Source organism: Pseudoliparis swirei, chromosome 22 (assembly GCF_029220125.1).
Source record: "Pseudoliparis swirei isolate HS2019 ecotype Mariana Trench chromosome 22, NWPU_hadal_v1, whole genome shotgun sequence".
In the NCBI taxonomy this organism is placed as follows: Eukaryota; Metazoa; Chordata; class Actinopteri; order Perciformes; family Liparidae; genus Pseudoliparis; species Pseudoliparis swirei.
This window is the reverse complement of record NC_079409.1, coordinates 10,036,629-10,063,312: the sequence shown is the minus strand read 5'-3', so window position 1 is coordinate 10,063,312 and position 26,684 is coordinate 10,036,629. Positions and strand designations below refer to the sequence as shown.

General features: G+C 43.6%; 1 protein-coding gene across 3 annotated transcripts; it reads left to right on the top strand.

Moving 5' to 3' along the window:
* The first annotated feature begins 8,328 nt into the window (after positions 1 to 8,328).
* znf1035 (zinc finger protein 1035) lies at positions 8,329 to 25,573 on the top strand. 3 transcript variants are annotated; one of them, XM_056444809.1, is made up of 4 exons: positions 8,329 to 8,608; positions 15,323 to 15,378; positions 16,243 to 16,304; positions 16,397 to 25,573. In XM_056444809.1, the coding sequence occupies exon 4, from the start codon at positions 16,438 to 16,440 to the stop codon at positions 24,871 to 24,873; it is 8,436 nt and encodes a 2,811-aa protein (XP_056300784.1). In that variant the 5' UTR covers positions 8,329 to 8,608; positions 15,323 to 15,378; positions 16,243 to 16,304; positions 16,397 to 16,437; the 3' UTR covers positions 24,874 to 25,573. The 3 variants fall into 3 exon arrangements, with proteins under 3 accessions (XP_056300784.1, XP_056300782.1, XP_056300783.1); XM_056444807.1 differs by having other exon boundaries at positions 8,329 to 8,757; XM_056444808.1 differs by lacking the exon at positions 15,323 to 15,378 and having other exon boundaries at positions 8,329 to 8,757.
* Positions 25,574 to 26,684: the final 1,111 nt, after the last annotated feature.

The window sequence follows — 26,684 nt, the reverse complement described above, 5'->3', positions numbered from 1 at the left end:
CAGGAACGAGAAGCTCCACCTGGATCCCATCCTTTCTATTCTCGTCAAGGGCTGTCTCACAGCCATCGCACCACTCATCATGGCAATAATTAACTCCTCCCTCAACTCCAGTTCAGTCTCCAACGCACTTGAAATGGCTGCTGTCACCCCCATTCTCAAAAGGTCTGGACTTGACCCTGACACCATGAGCCCATCTCTAATCTTCACTTCCTGTCAAAATACCGGAACACATTGTCACTGCACAACTCAAAACCCACGTCATCTCCAACGATCTGTTTAAGCCATTTCAATCAGGTTTCCACCCACAGCACTATAACAGCCCTTCTCAAAGTCACCAATGACCTCCTCTCCTCAGACTCCAGTCTGCTCAACATCCTCCTCGATCATTAACCACAGCATCCCTCTCTCCCGCCTCAAATTGTCCCTCAACATCACTAGATCTGCTCTCTCCTGGCTTAAAACATATCCGTTCATCAGGATCAACAACTGCACCTCCTCCACTGCTCCTGTCTCAAGAAGTCCCCAGGGTTCGGTGCTTGGTCCTCATCTGTTCGTTCTCTACCTGCTCCCTCTTGGTAATATCAACATTGTCTCCTCTTCCACTGCTACCAGAACTGCCTTTTTCACACACAAAAACATAGCTTTGATCCACGCCTTCATCACCTCCAGAATCGACTTCCGCAAAAGTAGTCTTCATGTTACAAAATCCTAAATAAACTCCAGTACATCCAACATAAAGCTCTCTCCTCACCCATGTTCTCCAGAACCTTCACTGGCTCCCCGTCGCACAACGGATCCAATACAAGATCCTTCTCCTCACTCACAAGGCCATCCATAATCAGGTACACTCCTACCTCATCGACCTGCTCCACCACGCCACTCATCCCGTTGGCTCTGTTCCTCAGATGCTAACCTCCTTTCCATTCCACATAGGACCAAGCACCAGACACGGGTTGACAGACCCTTCTCCATAGCTGCCTCTGGAACTCTCGCCCCAAAGTCATACTAGCACTGACAAAGATCAGTGAATGACTGAATGAGCTTTCCATAATTAAATCGAAACCCACCTCTTCAGAACTGCTTTTAATGTGTGATTGTGTGCTCCATGTATTTATTGTATCGCTCTTATGAGTATTATAAATCAAATGTATTATTATAAGACGTGAATCACCAACTGATGATCGAGTCAGAGCATAATGAAATTAAGTAAAAACGTTGTTCCTGATTCACTGACAGAAAAAATAAAAAGCATGTGTAGACATGTAGTTTCCCTTCACAAGCTTGCATAAGGTAATGATGGGATAACACAGTATGATCATGTTTAATGATTTTGAAACTCCTTTCCACTTCTGTGGGTATTGTGTACCACTAGCAGTGGCGGTGCGTCCATAGAGGGTGCTAGGGCGCCGCCCCTCTTAAAAGTTTGAGATGAAAAAAGAAGAAAAAATATAATATATACTGTCAAAAAACATTATATACCAAATCATTTAAATAGCAAATATACCGTGTTGACGCGCTAAATGTGTGTGGGAGACCGTAAGCCCTGTAAACAACCACTTAAGTTAAATGTGACATAATATATCGCCACTCATCACTGAGAGAAGCCCCTCCCCATTTTCGGGGCGTCGGCCCAACGTGTGTGTGCGGCAGCGAGCAAACATTTCACGGTCGTTTCGGCAAGGACGGCTTCTCATTGACGGATGAAACGTGAATCTTGGGGCACAAAAATGTGCGCCCTGGCCAATGACATTGTTTCTTATTTCACGTGACTGGACTATTCGGCCAATCAGAGACCGTTATCGTTCCCTCAGCCCAGAGAGCTCCACGGAGCTACGCGAGCAGGTTGCTAACCGGAGCTGGTTAGCTGGAGGCTCAGTGAGTAATGCGCTGTTTAGTTTCCCGTCTGTTGTTCCAAAGTCCTGGGACTGAAACTCTCTGGACTACAACAGGGTGAGGGATCTAAAGAGCTTCAGACAAGTGTAAGAAGCACGAATCTTGCCGCAGCCATCTAGCTAACAGCATGAAGCTAACTAGCTTAACAGCATGAAGCTAACCCTGTTTGCAGAGCAGAGCAGCAGAAGGAGACCGAACTGGCATCGAAAACGCAACGAAGAAGTTCGGAAAAACAGACCCATTCCCTCAAGAATAATAGAAGCAGGCTCGTCACAGACATGATTGACTTTAACCAGAGAGTTATTGAGAAGTTTGCCAACTTTAAAGATAGATAGATAGATACTTTATTAATCCCCAAGGGGAAATTTGTCGTAGCAGTAGCAGCACCAATGAACCAAACACACATGAATAAAAAATAAAATATAAAAACAGGGATGAAAGATATAGAAGCATACAAAGCAAAATATAAAATAAAATATATATGTATATAATACAACATATATGCATACACAATACACAATACTAATGACAATTAAACTAAATATAAAAACACCAAATATAGACAGTGTGCAAAATGCAAAGTGTGTGTATGTGTGTAGTGCAAATGAAATGTGTGTGTATGTGTGTAGTGTAAATAAAATAAATGAAATGTGTGAAGTGCAGATCAACATAGTGTGGATATGAAGTTATTATTGTAGTTATTGCACTATGATCTGGCAAGAGGTGATCTGTTATAGAGCCTCATAGCCGTCGGCAGGAATGTTCTCCTGTATCTGTCCTTGTGGCAGCGGAGCGTGAGGAGACGTCTGGAGAAAGTACTCCTCTGTCCCTGTAGGAGGTGGTGGAGAGGGTGGTCCGGGTTGTCCAATATGGACAGCAGTTTCTTCAACGTCCTCCTCTCCACCACCTGTTCCAGGTGCTCCAGCTGGCAGCCGATGATGGAGCCAGCCTTCCTAACCAGTTTGTTGAGACGGCTGGTGTCACCGGCTCCGATGCTGCTCCCCAGCAGACAATGGCAAAGTGCAGCACACTGGCCACAACCGACTGGTAGATTAACTCCAGCATCTTGCTGCACACGATGAAGGATCAAGCTTTCTCAGGAAAAGAGTCGACTCATCCCCTTCTTGTACACAGCGTTGATGTTGGCCTTCCAGTTCAGTCGGCTGTCGATGGAGACGCCCAGGTACTGGTCCTCCTCCACCATGTCCACGTCCACTCCCAGGACACTCAGAGGTGTAGGAGCTGTCGCCTTCCTCCTGAAGTCCACCACCATCTCTCTGGTCTTGGCCACGTTCAGCCGCAGGTGGTTCTCATCGGCCCACTTTACAAAGTCACTCACCGCTGCCCTGTACTCCTCCCGTCCATCCCTAATACACCCGACCACTGCAGAGTCATCAGAGTACTTCTGCAGATGGCATGACTCCGTGTTGTACTGGAAGTCACTGGTGTACAGGGTGAAGAGGAAGGGAGACAGAACAGTTCCCTGTGGGGCTCTAACATCACTGACCACCGTTCCAGACAGCACACGCCCCATTCTGACAAACTGTGGCCTGCCTGTGAGGTAGTCCGTGATCCAGGAGATGGTGGACGCGTCCACACTGACCACCCGCAGCTTCTCACTCAGCAGCAGTGGCTGGATGGTGTTAAATGCACTGGAGAAGTCAAAGAAAGTGACAGAGACACCGGTTCCATCCAGGTGCGACTGAGCTTGTTGCAGCAGGTAGATAATGGCGTCGTCCACTCCCACATGAGGCTGGTAAGCAAATTGCAGAGGGTCCAGCGATGATTTCACCTGCGGCCGGAGGTGGGCCAAGACCAGCCTCTCCAGCACCTTCATCACATGGGAGGTGAGGGTGACCGGTCGGTAGTCGTTGAGGCCAGATGGTGTTGACTTCTTTGGGACAGGGACCAGGCACGACGTCTTCCACAGCACCGGGACCTCCCCCTGCCTCAGGCTGAGGTTGAAGAGGTGCTGCAGGACACCAGACAGCTGGGTGGGGCAGGTCTTTAGGACCCTGGGGCTGATGCCATCAGGACCTTCCGCCTTGCGCTGGTGTAGTTTCTCCAGCTGTCTTCTCACCTGGTCAGTAGTCACAGAGAGGGGGGGAGGAAGAGCCCATTGATGGTGAGGGGAGGGCTACTTTTCTTAACAAGTAGTGGGGCCTACTCTGTCAAACACCCAATGTACAATGTGCTGCATCTCTTTCTGACTCTATTCTGCTCTGAACCTCTTTCATGTGAGGGTGAAACTCTTTTATTTTGTAAACCTCTGAAACCCAACCCAATGTTCCTTAAACCATTCTGCTCTGAACCTCTCATGCCCAAAGTTACAGTGTGTTGATAGTTGTTATTGGACAGTGTTGAGCAGTGTTTTCTTGAAATAAAGCTTTGTTTTTTACAATATTCTACTCAAAACCTCTTTTCTTCTCATTGTTGAGTGCTATTTAAACCGCGTCGCCCAACTGCGCCCCCCCCCCCCCCCCAAATTCACCAGCCGCCACTGACCACTAGTATATGTGCCTCAGGCATGACTTTATCCGTGACTAGCTTAAAATCCACAAAACCAGCCTGAAAATCTGAAACGATTGCTTGGGAGTCTATGGAGTAGTTATAAGATCCGGATCGAAGCTGGATAATGCAACAACTGCCCAATCTCCGAACCCTTCAGCTATCGGTCTAACAACTAGCCTCCTGGGACGAGGATGGGTATTTCTTGGGTTCTTGTGTAGGAAGTGGTTATTAGAAACAAGACTTATTTATCCATGGAATATGACATACGACTGAATTGTTTAAAATACAAGGCCCAGAAAAAAACAATACATTTATTACATTGTCTTGCCTAATGGCAACATGCACTGTGGTCACTTGTGGCCTCCTTTAATGAACACATTCTTGGTCTCTGGTGCTTTTCGGTTAGCTCTCTTTCATGTTTACCATCTGCTGATTCAAAGGGGAAAACAATTCCTCCAGGGGGATGCTAGTATGTTTCTGTTTTTTTTCTTTTTCTGTTTGGTCTTTGTTTTTGTTTTGATCTTACTTGTCCTTAATGATTTGCCCCACCCACTCAGACATCACCATAATTAGCTACTCCAAAGTCAGGTGTCCATGCTTGTTCTACATTATGTAGCACTTCTCACATTTCTGCCTCGTCATGCCCTACAATTGATGGACAGACGAACATGCATATGCCCCTCTTCATATGAGCAGCCAACAACAATGGCCTAAATTACCTTGGGTTGAATTGGGAAATTCCACTGGTTGCTTGGTAAATAAGTTGCTCTTCTTAACGAGCCAAGAAAACAGACTCCCTAACCTTTATTTGGCCTACTTTTTCTTTCATAAGAATGACTCGCATAGTGCCTGCCATGGTGCCTGCATCCCTTTTCAAAATCATATGTGTGCTGACTTTGATTCCAGGATAAATACACACTTGGTAATGGTAATTTAAAATGTGTAATTATTAAGACCCACCAAACAAAGTTCAGGTCGATAAATGATTCAAAGGCCTAGATTTATTCCAAAACTGACGCAGATAGCAGACATGATCAAAAACAGTCAATGTGGTCATGGGCACATTAACTAATTGGGAAACAGCCCCTGTTGGGTTACCAAAGCAAGTCCATTGCCAAGTGGACATAGTCATTGTGACGCCACCCATTAGTTTGTTGACTGTCGTTTTGAAGCTTTTAGTTTGGCATTTGGTCGTTGCCATCTTGACCTTTTTGCAACCAGTGAACGGAATTTACCATATTTGGACTGTGGATGAGAGACATAGAGACACTGTATACAGCTCTGGTTACGGTCTGCCATTCTCAAGGTAGCCCACACCTACCCTGCTTCAGTGTCTCCTTTACTCTAAATGGTACCATTATTTACGAAATGAACACCATGCTGTACTGAAGAAGACTTGAAACCAACAATTGACAACATAAACTTGTGTTTACAATGTTACTGAGGTAATAAATAAATTGAGAGGTAGGGTAATTTTCTGATAGACTTCCATAGGGTCTGACATCTTTTTGCAATCAAGGGGACCGCCCCGTGGTGGCTATTTCAGATAATTCACATTTGAGACACTTCCGAATTGGCTTCCCTCTTCAGAACCAGAGGTTGCTACCTGTGCTAAACTCTCTTCAATGCTCCTCTATACCCATCTCAAAGGTTAAGTGATGGGTCAACCTGAACAATTCATCAGTGCTGCCAGCCCATGATACCATATCAGCCTCCCACTATAGAATCAGAGGACTGGCGGTTCGATCCCTGGCCCCGCTAGTCCATGTCAATGTGTCCTTTGGTAAGACACTTAACCCCAAGTTGCTATGAATGGGTATGCATGCTAGTTGGTGGCAGCCTGCATGGGAGTCCCTGCCATCAGTGTGTGAATGAGTAAATTATGATATATAGTGTTAACACGCTTTGAGTTATTGCAAGATTAGAAAAGCACGATACAAGTAGAGTCCATTTACTTTTACCAACATGAAACTGCCTGCACAAAGAAAGGAAACAGTCATGGGTAACTACCACTGAGGGCCACACATGGGATTTATGACTTTTTCAATGGTACATGCTTCTGCAATTGGCATATCCACTCTTTGGGTTCAATGTCCACTTGTTAATGCACTGGCTTGAATATTCAAGGACAAATTGGACAAAAGCACTTATGATTACATAATGTACTTACAGCACCATGATCGAAAAAAGGGCGACTTTCCACTGTTACCATTGCCAATGGATGTATCAAAGGCAATCTGTTTACAACGTTCCATGATGGTGCCCCATTTATTCTTCTGAAAGTTGCAAACTGGGCGCATACGCCAAAAAAGTCTCCAGGGCCTTAGAGCATGTACACTAGTTTCTTCTTTTTTGGCATATTCATCTATATTGTATCCTGACAGATTTTAGCAACCACCACATAAACTGCATGATGGGGCTTTGAAATGCAATTCCAATTGGATTTGTTGAGATGCTTCTCAAGCGGGACACTGCCAGCTTGAATTGTATTTCAAAGTGCGGAAGGGCTGAAGAACCCATGCTGCTACAAGCGGAGAGCTATGGAGGACAACAGAGAGGAGAACAACCGTTGGTGGACAGAGGTTATAATAAATTGTCTACTGGCACTTTCAGTCGGAAAGATTTTATTTGAGATACAAATCAATTGGTCTGCAGTCTGAATATGTGCTGCCCTGATGCTGGGTACAGAGCATATTGCAGCACGCTTCGGTTGCCAAAAAAGACGAAAAGGAGCGGTGCAAGTCATTTGAAATAATGTGTTTCATAGCGCAGTGTTGCCAGGGCTGAGTTCTGTCTGAAAGGTCCTTGACACATCATTTGTCTGGAGTGAATTGGTCAGAGAGCCGTTTGTTGTCTACCCCTGCCATAAACATATGACCTAGACCACTCCTTACAGTACTTTTGGTGACAAATGCGAGATTCCCAGTGCAACCACCGGGTTACTCAAATGATTAAGTCAGGGGCAGCACTGCATGGAATAGGGAAAGGGCTCATTAGGGCATTTTAAATGGGGATTTCCTTCTCTCCATTCCAACTAGTAGTGTCCCAGCCAAGCACAGCCTTCTGACAGCAGGCTTTAATTGCCGTACGGGTGAAGTGCATTTCTTGGGGTTACAGGTTAAAGTATACAGCATGTAGAATATGGATCTTAACTCCAATACTTGACATTGGCAATAATGAGTGGCTAAATATTGTAAGAATAAATAGTACCCAGGCTGTAACTTAATTGGTTCTCTATCAGTGGGTGGCAGGTTGAGCGGTAAAACAGTTCCACCTATATTAGCATAATTTCGTTGTACACACACAAATAAATGCAGTGCCGTAGGATCAATTATTCAGTTATCTGCACATTGTGAGGTAAAGGCTAAGTAAACCTGATGGGTGCATTAATGTAGAAGAATAAATGGTCTGGTCAAATGCTATCAGACATTTAGAGAGTCCTGGTCCCCTGTTATAGATTTTGAGTTTTTTTTCTTCTTCTCAAGAACGATGTGTTCTTTTTGTGCAACCAGCCAAAAGCATTTTGTCAAAGACCAGAAGAAGAACAGGTGGCGCCATTTTACTGTAGGACCATTGAACACAAAATGGTGGTATGCAACTTAACCCTATAAAGACCAACTACATCTAGTCCAGCAGACAAGTAGGCACGTACGACTGGTGGACTCCCCAGGAACGTGGATCACACTCATGTAACACAAACTATGTGGTGCCGAAACTGCACAGGGGAGCGCAAAAGAGCAACGTAGGACTTATTTGATCGGTGCAGTTCCTTTCGGAGCAAGTAGTCCCGCCTGTTGCAGCACGGAGGGAGCGCGGGTGCAGCTGCAGCAGCAAGAAGGGAACCGTGGTGCGGTCGCCCGGAAGGAGTCGTGCTGCCGCCCCGACAGGATCGCGCTGTTGTCAGCCATAGAACGCGCAGGGGCGGGCTCTCTCGGAGGACTCGCACCTTTTATTGGTTGTAAACCAGACCGTTGTATAACAGCGTACACATTCGGACACATTGTCTGAAATTGCGCAAATCGAGTTAATGGAGGCGGTTTTGGATCTAACGCCGTTACCCGGGGCACAACAAGCAGTGTAGCTCACGTCGAGGGAGGAGGGAGGGAGACGTGGTGTTACCCACCATCTCACTCTCCAGGAAAAAAGGAAAAAAAGATCTTCTGAACGATATTTCCCAAGAAAGACGGACGCCATCGGCAAGGAGGTCAGTCGCTTTCTGCGTGTACCGACAAAGAAAGCAGACACGTAGCTGCCGTCTTTGGGAGCGACGACTGAACCACCGACCGTGTAGACGAGAAGCCACGGAGGGATTTGGTGGTAAAGCACGCGTGAGCAGCACGGAGCATTGATCTGGTAAGGGGTCCTGCTCAAGCTGCAGTGGAGTCATCCACTGTTAGCTGTTAGTTCTGGGTGCTAGCTAGCACGGTGCCGGAGTGACTGAGGGTAGTTAGCTTCGCCCAGAACCTCCAGAGGCATGAATAAAACACGTGGCTGAAGTCGCAAACCTGACTGATGCTCGTGTTTGTGTTGGGCTTATTGCATCGCAACGCTCCCACGTATGTGCTGGCTACAAGTAAAGCATCATATAACGCCAGTCACAAACAAGATCATAGCAGCAACGCAGTTTCCAGGTTTTACATGCATCTTTCTTTCGGACAACATGGCGTGATTCTAAATGCCCATCTCTGTACAAATGATCCCCGAGAACAACACATATGTGTATGTAATATTTTAAACGTGTGCTGCTTATCATTTATATGGATTGTGGCTTAATAGCTTTTAAAAGGGTGTATACCATGTTCAGTGAACTCTACAGCAACAAAGTATAATGTGGGCCACATATATATTCAACATAAATAGTTTTTATCTTGGATGAAGTGTTTCTCATACCAATTCATAATACCTCTGACACAGTTGTAGTTCCTGATGCATGGCTCAACCATTTAAACTCGTATATCCAGCTGTGACAGATCTGCTTTCCAGGTGAAGAGGGACACCATGTTGGAAGAGTCTAGACCCCACCCTTTTTTTGAGAGGGGGAGTCTGAGCCACCAGCCGTAGCCATTCTCTCCTATAGTGTTTCTTTATATGTCTCTAAAACAAAACCAGGTGATGTGTCTAAAGGTCAGTAAACTGAGTTAAACCAGTGTTTACAATTGCACTTCCTCGTAAATTGTGAGCAGATAACTTTGTTCAAACTTCCAGGAAGGTGTTAATTCAACTATATGTCTGATACTTTACTGAGGTTGTGGTTAGTTGTGAAGTTCCACTGGACCGCATTATACTGAAGTGTGTTTTAATATTCTTTGTCCCTCATGTTTTTAACTGGGATGGGTAACACCTCTCAGGATAATGCAGTCCAGCTCAACTGCACTGCAAACGAAAGCCTCAATAAGAAACATTGTTCCATGAATACCCCTCTGAAAGTTTCAATCAAAACAACACATCAATATCGATACATCATACTGTTACGATTTTACTGGCAAGTGAAATAATGGATTGACAACTAATATATTTTTTAAATAGGTTTTGTCTTTTCAGAATGATATAAAAAAGGCTATCTAAGTGATGAACTAAATAAAAAGTAGGGACACTAGTGCACTACATGATGTGTTTGTAATGGTTCTCCACAATAATTCAGGGAATCTTGTTATACTAGTGTGAACTGTCATATTTAAAAAAGTGAAATATTGATTACATTTAATCAAATTCCTGCTCTTTTATTGTTAGGATTCCATTCTCTCTACCTCCTAATACCTTTTTTAATACTTACATTTTCACCCGTGTCGTGAAAATCTGATATCAACTCGCCATTTCATAGACAATCTATGTGGTCTGATTTGCTTAGCTTCAGCTGATGTTGGGCTCGGTCTCATTAGTCGTGTTGATATTTGTTTAAAAAGACACTTATGCTGTTTCGTGTGTGTGTGTGTGTGTGTTACACCATGTAAACATAGTAGCTCACATTAGAAATGCTGTAAATTGTCAAATTGAAATGTATTCTTCATGGAGATTCAAAAATATTCAATGCATCCTATTGGCTGACATGGTTCTTCTGCTGTTTGCTGTTGAGTTACACACCACTGTTCCAGTATCTGCTTCTGCAGGTGCACATAGCACTTAAAGTGGAAAGGAGATGCGTAAATTGCTTGTGCCACTTTTACCTTCAAGGGGAAAGCTCTCCCACCCTGACAACCAGCACTCACCTTGCCCAGCCAACTGTTTCTGTCATGTTTTTAATTATCCCTCCATTTAAACAACACGGCTAAAACAAGTTGAAATGGCATGTTTTACAGTGTTGCGCCTAAATTATTTGTGCATAAATGGAAGTGAAAATAAAACATTGCCGATATGTGAGCCTATATGAAAAATGCGTGCAAGTATGTCGATCATAGTCCCCCCCCCCTCATGTTTCTATCACTCCACTGTAGCTGAGCAGTATAACAATGTTAGTAAACAGAATTGGACATTACATTCAAAAATACCCACTTGAATTGTCCGATTCAGACCATGGGGTCTTCATCTTCTGGGCTCTGTTTTAATCTAACTCACCACTTTGACAACATTATGATATGTTGCAATGGCACCTTGTCCTTTGCTAACAAGGACTAATCCATCCACAAGTGCACTAAATGCTGTCCTCTATATCAGCATTGGCAATATATATCTCGTGAAGAAACTTAGTTGTTGTGTTCTATTTCATGTAAAAACCCATTGAGTTTAGAGGGTTTGATTTGTAGTTCTCACCGTCCAGTCATTCTGGTTGCATCTTCAGTTGTTATTCCATTGCATTTATTCCACATCAATCCTACTGAATCCAAGCATTAATTCATTGATTATTGAAACATTATACAGGGCTCCAGACCTTCCAGGCTCATAATTCAGGTTCTCCTAAAATATTTCACTGGTGCTGCAGTCCGGTCAGGATATTCACCGGTGGCCATGGTCGTTCTGTCTGGCCTTGATGTTCTACTGAAAAGGGTATGCCCACCAGCCACAGTGGCCTTGCTGCCCAACCTCCACGGTTCTCTGCCTCTCTCCTTTTTAATACAACATTGTCTTTTGTTGAGACTGGCCCGCTAAATAAAACATCTTTGATGGGACGTGTCGAGTCTTGGCCAATCAGCGTTAAGATGTCGACAGCGTTTGGGGGGTTTGAGTTAGCTTGAATGTCAGCACGCTACATCGACTGCTGTAATGCTGCACAGTGTATCGATCCTAACAAGTTATCCCACGTTAAAAACCATACGATGTAGCTCCGCTCCATGTCATGCGGTCTACACGCATTGACTGCGAGGGGGCGGGGCTGCCGGGCGCTCACGCTGAGTGGCGTCAAGTGCCGACCGTCTTCGACTTCAAATAATCACCGTTGTCACCTTTTTCACCCCTCATGAGTTTGCAGGTATGGAGTTGTAAAGAAATGCTGGATTAGCTATCAGCCACTATGGAGGTCTGTGCACCCATACAATTTCATAGATAAACTGTTGGTTGTTTTGCAACAAAATGCAGTTTTTGCGCTTTTGCTCGTTTCTGCACTTGAACCCACAGCAGGAAAGCTACTCCGAGTACTACCTGCAGGAGAACGACTTGTCCCCTCTTTACCACGCAGATATATCGGCTTGCTTTTCACGCGACATATTCGATACTCTCGCACGTGTCCGTGCGCATTGGGGTAAAAACTCCACCCCACGCGATACCAAGAGCCGAGGAGAAGCGTTAATGCGACCATGCAGAGACAGAAATGACAAGTCGTTGTGTAGATACGATCAATGACATACGGAAGTTTATTTAATAAAAAAACAAGGTGGAGACTTGTTCTTTAGGAAAGGGAAACTTAAATTACTTCTGTTGCAATATCTGGCACTATAGAGAAAATACAGGGGGGCGCAGGGGGATTTCAGGGGGGGTGGGCCGCAGCCCTGATATGATGGAAGGGGAAACACTGATACATATTACAACTAGAATGGGCACTCGGTAGAGCGCATACCTTCGCATATCACAAGATTGGGCATTGAATTATGAACATTTTGGCATTAGTTGCATGCCAATTGGACAAAAATGTATCGTGCTATGGTAAAAAAAGAGTTTGACCTTTCCATGACCTTGACCTTTGACCCGATTGATCCCAAAATCTAATCAAATGTTCCCCGGATAATAACCAATCATCCCACCAAATTTCATGCGATTCAAGAACATTTTGACCTGTTCATGACCTTTGACCCGATCGATCCCAAAATCTAGTCAACTGGTCCCCGGATAATAAAAAATCATCCCACCAAATTTCATGCGATTCGGTTCAATACTTTTTGAGTTCTGCGAAAGATTTTGACCTGTTCATGACCTTTGACCCGATCGATCCCAAAATCTAATCAACTGGTCCCCGGATAATAAACAATCATCCCACCAAATTTCATGCGATTCGGTTCAATACTTTTTGAGATTTGCGAATAACACGCATACAAATAAATAAATAAATAAATACACGGCGATCAAAACATAACCTTCCGGCATTTTCAATGCGAAGGTAATCACCTACCTCTTGACCCAGGAGCAGATTGGGTGGCGGAATAGCCTAAGATCCTAGCTGTGTTTGCTTAGCTTCCATCTCGTCTCTGATGTCATGCTGTCTGCACGCATTGACTGCGAGGGGGCGGGGCTGCCGAGCGCTCACACGCACGGCGCTCACGCCGAACAGTAGGCTACTTGCATATCACGATGCATAGAACATCTTGCTTGATGGGTTTGGGTTGTAAACTTGACTATGTTAGGGCGCTGGCTAGTTTGCCCTATTTTGTTTTACTCCCCGTAAAATTGTACTTAATAAAACACTGTGCTTGAAATAAACCAACAATATGTGCGGTCTTGTCCTCGGAGTTTAAAGTGCTTACCATTAAATGGGAGGTCTCCAGTTTCCATCTTGCTGAAATGTTCCCTCTCTCTTGCCCTTCAATTGCAGTTATCTCTTCTTTCTCAGTTGTGCACTGTCTCTGCCTTTTAGATGTGGCGAGCCCGATGCATAAAGCAGCTAATCTAGCTGGCAGAGATTTACCAGAGTATCTGGGAGATCTTCCAGGCATTTGTAAATCAGTCTTTACAAAGACATCCAAGACCTTGCACATGTGAGCAGTGTCAGTTCTGACTTTTCAGTGAGCAACAAACATCTTTCTGAAATCCAAGCATGTCTTCAGTCATTGTTGAGGGGTAGAAGTTTGGGGTGTCTGTCTGAAAGGTGCTTTGCGATGTTTGGCGTGTTGCCTCCCTGGTTTGAGTGGCTTTGAAAACGTTTAGCAGTTGGGTCTCTGTGTGTCAGTGGGCTTTCCTTCACTGTCTACAATGTAGCCAAAATATTTCCAGATCTCACTTCTGGCATCTTTTTTTACAAAAATGCTCCGGTACTTGACGCCATGCTGTCTCCCCAGCGATCATCGCTGTGAGTACACGCTGTCCGTTAGTGTGTGAGGGCTGAGTAGCCCCACCCCCTTTCAGTCAACGCGAGTAGTGCGCTCTGATCGCGCGCTATTTTAATGAAGTATCGCTACAAAAAATATGCAATACTGTATCGGTTTGAACTTTCGGGTACCATGGAACCTTTTTAGTATCGGTACACCGTGCAACCTTCGATTAGAACCCCCCCCCCCCCACTGAGGTTTGAGTTCCTCCCAAATTTAGTATGCGCATGTGTCAAGCTGATTTTCTTTCCAACTGGTTTGCTTTACCTGCAGCTTCTGAAAGTTGTATATCGTTATGTTGTGACTAATTTTGTTTGGCCAAGCGTGAAGAAAATAATAAAGCACTTTTTTTTTGTGCAAAGATAAACAGGCAGTGACTACGACGTCCAATGATCCTCCTCCAATTTCCTCTTATTACTTGAGAACTGCATATGGTAGTCCTTTCATTTTTCCAATATGTATTGACGAACAAGCCATGAGATGCCAAGGAGCTCTTGTTGCTCTTAAATATGGCCATGGCCGGGGACCCACAGTTCCATATCAGCCCTCTGTGGCGAGTAGGACCATTTTTAATTGTCGGACATTTTATTTAATGAGCATTGATCTAGGATTGGCAGTTGAGTACATTCCTTATTCACTATACCATATACATTTGGTTGTCAGGCACTCTTATCCGAGCCACGTCTACGGGTAAATGTCCTGCACAGGTCATGGATGCACTGATAACACTTTTTTTAAAAGAAAAGCTTGTTGTCCGGAAAGGACAGCCCACCTTTAAGTGCACCTGAGCTGAAGCTAACGCCCTTTACTCAAATCAGCAGATGGCAATCAACACACAGGACTTAACGTGGGTCCTCCGAGGAGCTGTCTCATTTATTCACTGACATGCAGTGTAAACTGTTTATACACTGCACTGCTGCGTTCACAGCTATAACGTTACTGCTGACTTCATACTCAGTCTCACACGCTCTCTCTTGACCGACCACTCGCTAACGTTGTGCCAAGCCTGCAATACCCTGGCGAAAACCCTGACAAGAGTCTGTCAGGCAAATTCACTGCTGACAACTTCGCAGCTAAACTAATTGATTTTGTGGAGACTTACTGGGTGTGCAAGTAAAGATGTGGCTGCTCACTCTCCAGAATGCCTGCCTGTTTTGTACACTCGGCAGTTGGTGATAAATTATGTATTCATCCACTTGGTTCATCAGGTGGTCGTTGCAACTAGGCAGCTTATCAGGCTCAACTGGTGAGAGGTTGCAATGCCGTAGTGGTATCTAGTGCGGTTGTATTGGAGCCAATACTGGCATTGGTATCGGAGCATTCCTTGGTGTAACCGCCTTACCCAGTTAAAAGACCCTGCTTTATGTTTTGTCCGGAGCAATAGCCTCCACTGCTATTTTATCTCCTGGAAAAACCAAATGCAAAACATGTTATAATGGTAATAATTTGCATTTCTCTTCCTTTTACAGACAGACAGGATTGATGTCTTTCAATATGTAAGATGACAGCAGAAGTTTAACTCCAGGTACAACATATTTGTTCATATTAGTTAAGTCTATGTGTGCTTGTTTTAAAGGGAATTCCATCTGGGAAATATCTTAAGGATTCCTTGTATTTAACATCTGAAATGCAGGATTGTTTCTCCCATTGATCTTATGACTTTTTCAAATTGAAGTTGGATTGATTGCAAATGTTTCTGCATCCAAGAGAAAACAGTCAAATGAACAAATGAATATAATAATAATCCTTACCCATGTCAGTATCCTAAATAAGTCGGTATTTTCAAGAATTAATTGTTTTGTACCGTACTTTCTTACTTTATTTTGCCAAATTATGTGAGTCTCTTCCAAACTCACACTGCTGACGTGTGTGTGTGCCAGAGAGTGAGATGCGCACAGCTTGTTCAACTCAGGGTCATAAGCCAAGCAAAGTAAACCAGCTCCCCTTATCAGTAGCTATGCCATCCTGCTCGTCCTGAGATTCTAGTGCTTTTCAAGGTCTGATGGGATAAGCATTCCAGCATGTTCTGGGTCTGCTCTCGAGTCTCCTCCCAGTAAAGTTTGGAAGAGGCTTGGCTGAATCCAACCGTCCATGAAAGGGAGAAAAGCGGGCTTCAGTGGTGCCCCTACTGCCCTGTCAAAACTATCCCCATGAACATAGGCTAATGAGCGCTCCCATCTTTTACAGAGATAATTTGTGTTGTCCCTTGTGTAAGTAAGCTCACATATACCCATCCAAACTCTACACAGACTGAACGGTAATTTGTAAATATACCTGATGACAAATACATTTTGGATTGCATTTTGACATAATTTGTAGGTGATAATTGTTTTAGTGGCTTTGTAAAATCTTCACAATAATAATATTAAGCAATATTTATTTTGTTCAGGCTTCGATGCAGATGTAACACGTCATCCTGGATCGTCCTCATCCATGTGAGTCCAAGACAAGGTCAGAATTTTCTTCACGTAATGTGCAATTTATTTAAAGTGATAATGCGTGTAGTTTCTGTATTTTAATTGTATGCTTATTTCTGTTTTCAGGATTGGGCAAAATAAGGTATCGCTTCCAATCCTGGCAGAGAATGGCTAATGGGTGGGATGCATACTTCCATAACCTTCCCCCGCTATCATCAGAACCAAGCACATTGACAAGTACATCAGAGTCACATGGAAGTCTTCCCCTCCATATAGAGAACTTCATTGGACATCATGACTTTCCCAGCACAGACGCTTCACATGAAGCTTCTGCAGCCAACTCAAATTTCAACGCAAACTATTACTCAAATCCCAGTATGGAAAATCCCAGTTCAGACTGCCTTTACCCAAGATACGGCAACGAAACCCCATGGCAAGCTGACGGAGAACAAATTGGAAAAGATCACTTGCCAAGATGCGGAAGTAATGAAACCACAGATTTTACCACGGATGGATTATCAACATTGGGATCTTTTCCTTCATCTTTTGCCACAGATTTACAAGAACTTAAGCAAGACTGTGGAATGTTAGCTACTTCATTTCTTGAGGACTACTCGGATGTCAGTAGCTGCTCCGATGCAGATATGGGTGAAACGAGGCCCTCTTGTCAATTTATGGGAGGCAAATCTGTTCCAAAATCTAAAACTGATGTTCCTACAAAACCCAGCTCGTCAGAATGGCTTTTCACTGATAGTGGAAATATGATGGTTCCGACAGAGAGTTGTCCTAATATGTCAGAGACTAATGTAGCTTTGCCAAGTACTTCAAATGTGATGGCAGGAGAAAACCTAGTTAAAGACCTGATTGAATGTCCAGCTAAAACTGTCAAATCTGACAGAGGACACAATCAGGCCGTAACTACTTCAAACAGGGTGAAAACTACAGGGAGCGAGACTGTTAAGGAGAGAGATGAGCATGGTGGCTGTACAGATCAGAAACAAAAGGAGGGTGTGGAGAAAGATCTCAATCAAGGAAATAATTCACACATCTCAATAAGTGGCAATAAAAAGTTGATTGATGATGGATTACAGTACCCGGACGGTAATAAAGAAAAAACGCAGATTGCTGTAGCTGTGCCAAATATCATGACTACATTGAACAATGTCCAAGATCTTTCAGACAAAGAAGTCCTAAGAAAAGAAATTGAGGAATCATTCAACCAAAAGAATGGTAATCCTAACGCCACAAAAGATCAAGATGGTAAAATGCGAGAAGACAAGCGTGATGGAAGTGAAGTCCTAAAAATCGAAAGGGAATTAAGTTCATTGAGAAAAGAGACTGTTGATGAGCAGACATCCCCAAACGCCAACTCCAATGATGGTCGAAATGAAATGATGGAGACCAACAGTCAGAAGAAAGAAATTCAGTCATATACTGATCAACAGTGTATCAAGTTGTCTGATTCCACAGATGCCACTCATGAACTGGGAGAATGCACAAGTACCTTGAAAAGTAACAATCGGGATGTTGAATCCTGTTTGCATTTACCTGGGCACCAGTTTTACAAATGTTTGGCGAAGAACAACATTTTACGCCCTGCTGTGACGAGTGATGGTCATTTAAGCAATGCCAGTGATAAGAATGAGGAATGTGTAGGAAGTCATTTAGATACCTGCTTACAGCCAAACCTCTCCAGCACAAATGTAAATCGCTGTCTAGAAAAAGAACAGACCAGTACAGCAAAGAATATAAATACCAATTCTCCAGATGTTGGTGACCCTGTTGACACTATTCTTCCTATTGATACAAGTGACAAGAAAAAGCAAGGAGTTGCTAATAATGTAGAATCCTGCTTGCAGCCAAACCGCTCGAACTCAGATGCACATCCCAGTTTAGAAATGGAATGGACAAGTACTCCAGAAAAGAGAACAACAACCTCCTCGGCACCAGATTGCAGTGACACCGCTCTGTCTGGTGACAGTAAAGAGAAACAGGTTTCTAATGGTTTACAATCGTGTTCACAGCCAAACACCTTAAGCACAGGAATAACTACCTGTGGAGAAAAGGAATGGACAAGTCCAGCAGAGAATACAAATGTTACCTCTTGTCCAGATCAGCAACAGCCACAACACCAAAGTCCAGTGGCACTAGAACAAGGAAGTCTGAATGGAGATGTTACTGAACATGCAGCAGAGTCGTTTAAAGAGTTGGACACATTTGCAGAGGAGCCGTCCTTGTCTGGCGACTTCTATGGTGAACCACTGTCAAGAGAGGATTCTTCATCTGATGCTGATGAAATACAACTTGACAAAAGTCCATATAAAGACACTTCTGTGGCTAAACCTGATGGTAACAGCATGAACTCTTCAGAAGATCAAGCACCTCAACTCAAATCCGCTACACAAATGAGAAAACGCCTGCAACCTGTTGTAATATTGAAGACACCAGAGTTAGTAAATGGAGCGAGTAACTCTTATCATTGCGCCGATTGCCAACATACAACTCACAATGTCGATCATCTAATTGAACACCACCATTGTTGCCATTCAATGCAACACTTCCAGTTTTGCATGACTTGTAATGTCTACCTAACGACGGATGAACAATCACAGAAACATGTGTGTTGTGTGACCAAAGGTGGCCCTCGACTCTCTTCTGACTCCAGCCCACCGAGGAAAAGAAAACGCCGTGGCAAGCACAGGTGCGTTAAATGCAGACTCGTATTTGCAAAAATAACTCAATATGTCAGGCATATACGATCTCACACTGGCACGACACCCTATAAGTGCAATCTCTGTGGATGCTACTTTGCACAGTCTAGTAGCATTCGAAGACACAGGCAGGTACCTGGCAGATGCAAGGGATTAAAACGTGAAGTTAGAAATTCTGATGCTAATTCTAAGATCAAGGAAAATGAAACGCCACTTAAAAAGGAGTCTGTACGGAACAAACCATATCAAAATCTACCTGAATGTTATGTAAAGCTTGTCAACATTTTTAAAATTCATCCTTGTAGTTTATGTGGTAAAAACTTCCCAACTTTGGACAAGGTCAAAAAGCACTTCTACAACGTACACAAGGGGAAAGATCTGGCAGTTGCATCTAGTCAGTGTCCCACAAAACACAGTGGTGAGAAAACCGCAAAAGTGGAGAGTGAGACGAGAGGAAAATATAAATGTCCTCTCTGTCCCCGGCTTTTCAAGTACTCCTACAACAGAGCTCGCCATTTGCGTGACTGTGTACGAAACTCCATAAGTAGTGGGAAGGAAACAGTTTCCGGTAAATATCGTTGTCCCTTGTGCCATCTTACCTTCACCCTATCAAGCAACCGACATAGACATATCAGAGCGATTTGCCTCAGAGAATGTGTAAATCGACTTGCTAAGGAGATGATAACATCAAAGGAACAGGTTGAACCGAAAAAAACGAAGGAAAAAAATAAGGAAATTGAACCGATAAAACAGCCTACGGAAATGGAAGAGGGAGAAAAAAAAACCGGAGCTTCAACAGACCTCAAGAATGTACCACGTTACAGATGCAGTCTTTGTCCAGCCGCTTTTTATCACGCTTCCGGAAAGCACAGACATATGAAGAAACATGAGGCATTTAAAGTCACTGGTAAAATGTTCAAGTACAGGAATTCAGTTCTCTCCACCTTGTCTAAACCAGAGACTATATGTAGTGGAGACACTAAAGAGAAAAAGGACGACTCCAAATCAACTGAGACAACTGGCAATCCTGACATGAGCTGTAAGTTTTGTGGAAAATGTTTTACCCTACGACAGTCTTTGAAGAGACATGTTCGCATTCACGTAGGCGAAAAACCATACCTCTGTGTGGAATGTGGCAAAAGATTCAAAAAACGTAATCATCTGATTGGTCATAAAATTGTTCACCAGAGGAGGATACAGTGCACTGTCTGCAGAAAGATTCTTCCAACTATTGGTGATCTGATCCAGCATCGAAGCTCCCATCATAAAAGGGGCATGCTTGGATGCCCAGACTGTCATCTACAGTTCCAGTATCCGGCACATCTCCTTAGGCACTTAGACGCCCACAAAAAAAGAGAAGAGAGGAAAAATCGGCTTGGAAAAAGACCATCGTTAAAATCAGAGGAGTCCTCTGTGGAATCTGTCAAAGATCAGAGTGGGCCAAAGCAGCTACAGTGCTCTCTATGCAAAAGAGAATTCAACGACGCCCGAGTGCTAAGAAGGCATTGTCTTACACACATATCTGTGTCCTCGTCAAACCAGTGTCCGTTTTGCAAAGATGATTTCCCTAATCGTCGCCATTTGCTGCGCCACATGGTCCAACATACTGGAGACAAGCCCCATGCCTGCACTAACTGTGGAAAAATGTTCTACCGTAAATTGTATCTTAAACTTCACTTGGAGAAGTGTTTGCCTGCTCGAACCAGACATCTGGTCCCAATTGAGTCTGACGCTAAGGTGGGGCCACATGTGTGTTTCTACTGTCCACGGGCATTTTTTAAGAAGAATCGTCTGAAAAATCATCACCGTGGCCACAAGACAAACAATCTGCTTGAATGCTCAAGATGTGGTCATTACTTTGGAATGACAAAATTAACTCACCATCAAAAGAACTGCCCAGAAACTCCAGAGCTCAATAACGGCGTATCTGTTAACGGCGATGTCTGTAATAGCAATTCACAGACGAGCCCAGCTGTCTGCATAGTGCCTCCAAAGTCCAATGCAACCAAGCTGCTTCTCCTTAAATGCACTCACTGTAAAAAGAGGTTCAGGTACAAATCGTTACTTCTGAGACATCTTGTGTCACACACTGGTGTGAAACCCTATGCATGTATGCACTGTAGACAGAGATATGGAAGTCGGACGATGTGTTTGCAGCATGAAGCTTTCTGTGATGGCCGTAACAAGGAGGGACCGTTGAAAGTCAAAGATACTGCTGCAACTCAATTGTCGAAGACGCCGACTCTCAGTGAGGCGGCACAAACGCCTAAAGCAGAAGGTGAAGAGTTAAAATGCAAATTCTGCACCAAGACTTTCATGAAATCACGAAGCCTGAGACGTCACATTTTGACACACAATGACGTGAAACCATACCGCTGTAAAGTCTGTGACAGCTGCTTTTCAAGGTATGATCATCTGAAAGGACATCAGACTCGCTGTAAAGGGAAAAAAACACGATTGGAGGTCTGTATTCCCAAAGTCAGTTTAGATGATGTTGGCATGGGTTGGAAAAATAGGATCGGTAGTCTGTCAGCTGCTGAAAACCAGGAGACCATTGAGTGCAAAGTCTGTGCAAGAAGCTTCTCCACTCATTCTAAACTTTCCCGACATGTCACTATGTTCCACATGACAAAATTATTCAGGTGCACACCCTGTGGCTCATCATTCACTCATGAAAGATCTCTGATAAAGCACAAGAAGATGAGGATTTGCCGATCTCGCTCCAGTGACAAAAATGCTTTACTGCCACTGGAGGCTAATCCACCAACAAAAAATGTGACAAACCCGCTTAAAGTGATGAGGAATAAAATAATACAGCGTATCCAGCCTTATTTGAACAAAAAGTACAAATACATGTGTAGTTATTGCCCCCGTGCTTTTCTAAGCACCTGGCAATTGAGTGTGCACACCCGATTGCACACAGGAGAGCGGCCATATGCCTGTGATGATTGTGGTCAGAGATTCATAAGAAAGGATTACGTGAAGCGTCATTCCGTAAGGTGCACCAAAAAACGATGCATTGCAACTCCGAGATTATCCAAGTCCGTAGTTTGCCAAAGCCAACAGTCAGCACATAGAAGCCCACCAAAGGGCTTTTCTTGTGCATACTGTAGTTCCCGTTTCTTGCTATTTTCACAGCTTCAAGAGCATTTCTTAAATGCACACAAGCTGGAAACAAAGGTTCCACCAACATCCTCTGCTCCCCTACAACACCATCTGTCAAGTATTCCAAACATCAAAGAAGAGCCCATGGAGGAGAATTGTGATGGCGCTAAATCGATCTGTGAAGTAGATGCAGCTCCTGGCAGTAAGGTCCCCAATCCAGTGTCCTGCCCAGTGTGCAATATGTCCTTCACAAACAAAGCTGGACTAACCGGTCATATGCGTGTACACACAATGGAGCTTCCTTTTAATTGTAAAATATGCAAGAAAGGCTTCTGGAATAAAAAGCTTCTCCATAATCACAACAGGAAATGTAGATATGGGCAGTTTTCAGAGAGGACAACCCAGCAGTTGGAAGTCCCTTTGAAAGCGGAGATTGATTTTGTTCCGAATGACTCTGTTCTTGTCTTCAACGAGGCCTCCGAATCAAGTTGCACTGGCGTTTTGCAGACCAACTTCTCTTGCAAAGATGACTTGGTGGACACATCCACAGAAAATTCTGAAGGAAAACCGGTGCAGAGCAGCACAAGCAAAGAGAAAGCTGTGCAGTATCAATGTTCAGAATGTGATCAGAGCTTCACGGATGGTTTGATGCTTATTAGTCACCTTGAAGAACATGGAAGACAAGAACAAGCGAAAAAGCGCGTCACGTGTATTGTGTGTGGGCTTGGGTATTCTAATCGAGCACATCTTGCAAGACACATGAAGGTCCATGCAACTAAAGAAAAACACTCTTGCCCGGACTGCTCCATGGTTATGAAGACCTTATCTGATCTTGAAATCCACCGCACATGTCATGACCCAAATAGGCCTTTTACTTGCAAACTGTGTAGTCAGAAGTTTTGGACAAATCCATCTTTATGTAATCATTACCGAGAAAAACATCCAGATGATGTGTATAATTGTCGTTTCTGTTACAAGACGTATTCGGTCAAAAAATCACTGGCGAGACATTCCAGAATGTGCCATCCGCAAGCGCAGATGAAGCCTAGGAGAAATGTAAAGGCAAAGCGCATCCCTGAAAAACACTCCAGCAGTCGAGTCAGCACAGCTGCTGAACACCATGAGGATGGAAATACCGGCAGTGAGGACAATGACTCAGACTCTGCACCATACTTCCCATGCCACGTGTGTGGAAAGACATTCCCAACGTCAGAAAGTCTTGAGGACCATCAGCGGTGTCACCTGGGCGATAAACCACACGAATGTGAAAAATGTGGTCGGTGTTTTTTCCAAGCGTCTCAGTTGCAGCAGCATCAACGAATGCACAAGTCTGAATATCAGTGTCAGGCCTGCGGTCGGGGTTTTGTCTCATTCTTTTCCCTACGTACACACAAGCATACTCATGGAAAGAACCGTCCCCACCGTTGTCCCAAGTGTGACTTCAGTTTCACAGGGCCCTTGCAGTTGGCAGAGCACATGTCCATCCACCGTGAAGAGAACTTCCCATGCGATATATGCAATCGTGTGTTTCTCTCCAAGAGTAGTCGAGTTGAGCATCGGAAAAGCCACTCTAATTCAAGTGACTGCCCCTCGCCTCCAATGTCATGGAAAGGAAACGAGAAGTCTGCTTCCCTCTCTGAAGGCTCATCAGTATCCCCTAAAGAACTTAAATATCGGTGCGGTGTTTGTGGTGAGCGTTTTCGTGACCTAGAGGAGCTCTCGGAGCACGGATGCATAGAAGCCGCTGAGCGGCCATACTCCTGCTCAGACTGCCAGCAACATTTTCTGCATGCATCTCACCTGAAAAAGCATCGGACCAGCCATCACACGTCATGGTCTAACGGTGGCTTTAAGTGCAGTCAATGCAACATCACCCTTTCCACCTCTCAGAGCTTCCTCTCCCACCTGAAGAGCCACGGTGATACTGCAGCAGAAATTGGACCCAACACTAAAGGTACAGATGGAGATCGATTCAAGGCTTTAATGTGTCCAGTTTGCCGTCAGTGTTTTGCCAGTGCCGTTGAGTTGATTAGTCATTTCCCCACACATTCTGATGGTACCTTTGAGTGCAACATTTGTAAAATGACATTTCCCTCGAAAAGTGCGCTTGAGGAACACGAGCGAAGTCATGTGACGTCGGCTACGGAATTTGAATGCACCGAGTGTGGCCAGCGCTTTTGGGGGAAAGATGCTTTCAAACAGCACCACTGTTCTCATCATAAGCACACATCAAAAGAGGCGGAATACTCTAATGCGTCAGCTAAGGTGGCCGCTCCAACTTATTATCAAGCAGCTGGAGAGGAAGAGGAGATTGACGTGACCGGAGAGGACTTGTACAATTGCCAAGTTTGCTCAATGCAGTTCTTCTCAAAGAGCGGTCTTTTGGAGCACCAAAACATACAGCACCGAAAGGAGAAGCGCTTCATATGTGAGCTTTGCGGGGAAAGTTTTGCCAGGAGGCGGTACCTCAAAGAGCACCAGCGAAGGCATAGTGAAGAATCCACAGCTCAGGCAGTCGAAAGCCAGTTCACGTGTACCCAGTGCCACACCAAACTCGATACAGCACAAGATCTGTCGTTGCATATGAGATTGCACGCTGAAATAGAAGTTGGAGCGTTTCGCTGTGATATGTGCTACAAGTCATTCAGCCAGTGGTCTCATCTGAAGCGGCACCAAGAAAGCCATGTTGGCCAAATAGTATATGAATGCACAGAATGTGACAAAGCCTTTGCTTTCCCTCACCTTCTGGATGAACATCAACAGACTCATGCTGGGTCCTCTCAGTAATGGTTGTTGAATACCATCTACCTTTTCTTCCTTTTGAATAGCTAGCTATAGTAACTTGAAATCCCTCCATGCCTTGCATCTGACTCTGTACCTTCATTTGTTCTCACAGTTTAGACCCAATAGGTATTTTTTCATCCTTGTTGTATACTAACAAAGATAATGTCTTTGACTGGGCATCTCCCTCTGCGGTTATATTTAGTGTATATATTTTCTGATTTGTAGACAGTCATGAGCCAGATAGTTTCTTGACGGTGTTTGTAAATCTATGACAGACTTGTGTAAAGCCGTTTAACATTCTATGTGCTGAAGACAGACAAAGCAGGTTATGATAAGATGTTTATGAACGTTTCTGGATAAAGACTGTAATTGTTATGGAACATGATAATCGTTCATGTTTAAAATAGCCTTTAGTTTTGTTGATATTATGTATCTTAAACTTCTAACTTGTCGTTTTAATCAATTGGCATTTTCTACGACTTCCTGAACTATAGACCATTTTGTATTTTTCAGTTACAGTTCCTTGTATTTATAATGGCTTGCATTTTTTTTTTCAAGTAAATTTAACGAAAATGTATTGTAAATGAGTTAAAAAATCTGTTCGAATTGAATATTGTTTTCACAAAATTAACCCTCGAATGTTGCTTTCTTAAGAAATTTGAGTTGATGCATTCAATTAAGGAGTAAAGTCAACTAGAAAATCTATATGTGTCTGTTTCCTTTGTCGTGCTGGTTACTTTCTTTGTATTTCTGTGTACTTTGTGGGAATCCAACAGAACAGAAGCGTTCCATTAAAAGCTGCACTACATTCCATCAAAACATATAAATTGTTTTAAGTAAATATTAGTCACAAACCAACTGAAACACTTTGCAATATTGTGCATAACAGTTATGCGGTTATTAAAAGTACTGAAAATCGGCTTACAGCTACACCCTTAAGCGTTTTGAACTTTAGTTTTCTAATACAACCTTTAAAATTCATATCTAAGTACCTTGCTAAGATTAACACCTGTGCTTAAAGTAAGTAAGTAGGTAAACCTGAACATATCAAGTTGTATATATTTTATTCTAAAAAAGACAAACTAAACACTTTACATATATTTGATTCGTGGTATGAGAGGAAGAGCTGATGGTGCCGGAAACTGCTTCACTCTGGATGGATGCTCCCGACTGAAGCCCTGCTCAGCCCCATAGAGCCTGCCATGGTAGGTTAGTTTTAGGGCTTTAGTTGTCATAGTAACAGAGTCATGTTGGTCTCTGTTAAAGAGACATTTTTGTAAGCCCTGTCCTTGGAACAAAAAATCTGACGGTTCCTGAATTTGTATTTAAAGGGTCTTATTAATAAGTCTTGTTTTCCTTATAGGGACTTATTAACCATATTATTATGAAATGGTTTGCTTTGGTCACCATAACATGTACTCTTGCATTAAAAACAACTTTGAATCAGTCCCATTGATGTGGACACCTGTACTAACGTTTACGAAGATGTACATTTTGTTGCTGTCCATGTGTTGATTTGAGTAAAAGTAAAATGTGCTGTTGGTAGATGTAGTCCACTGAAGAAATAAAGTGTGTGCTACATGGACCGAGAAAGCTGATCTGCTGGGGAGCAATGCTGGCCGTGCCTGCATGTACCAGGATTCATTGCACACATGCTACATCTAATTTATAAACTAAATGTATACTCACAAAATAATAATGAGGGAAATATTGTGACGCCTTAACATAAAAATCCAACCTTGCAACTTCTGAATTGAAATAGATTTTCGACATTGAACTAAGACAGGCTTTACTGCTTTTTTTAACTCATCGCA

What these genes read in the sequence shown, in the direction of transcription:
- znf1035 (XM_056444809.1), top strand. Translation starts at nt 16,438, where the DNA reads ATGGCTAATGGGTGGGATGCATACTTCCATAACCTTCCCCCGCTATCA.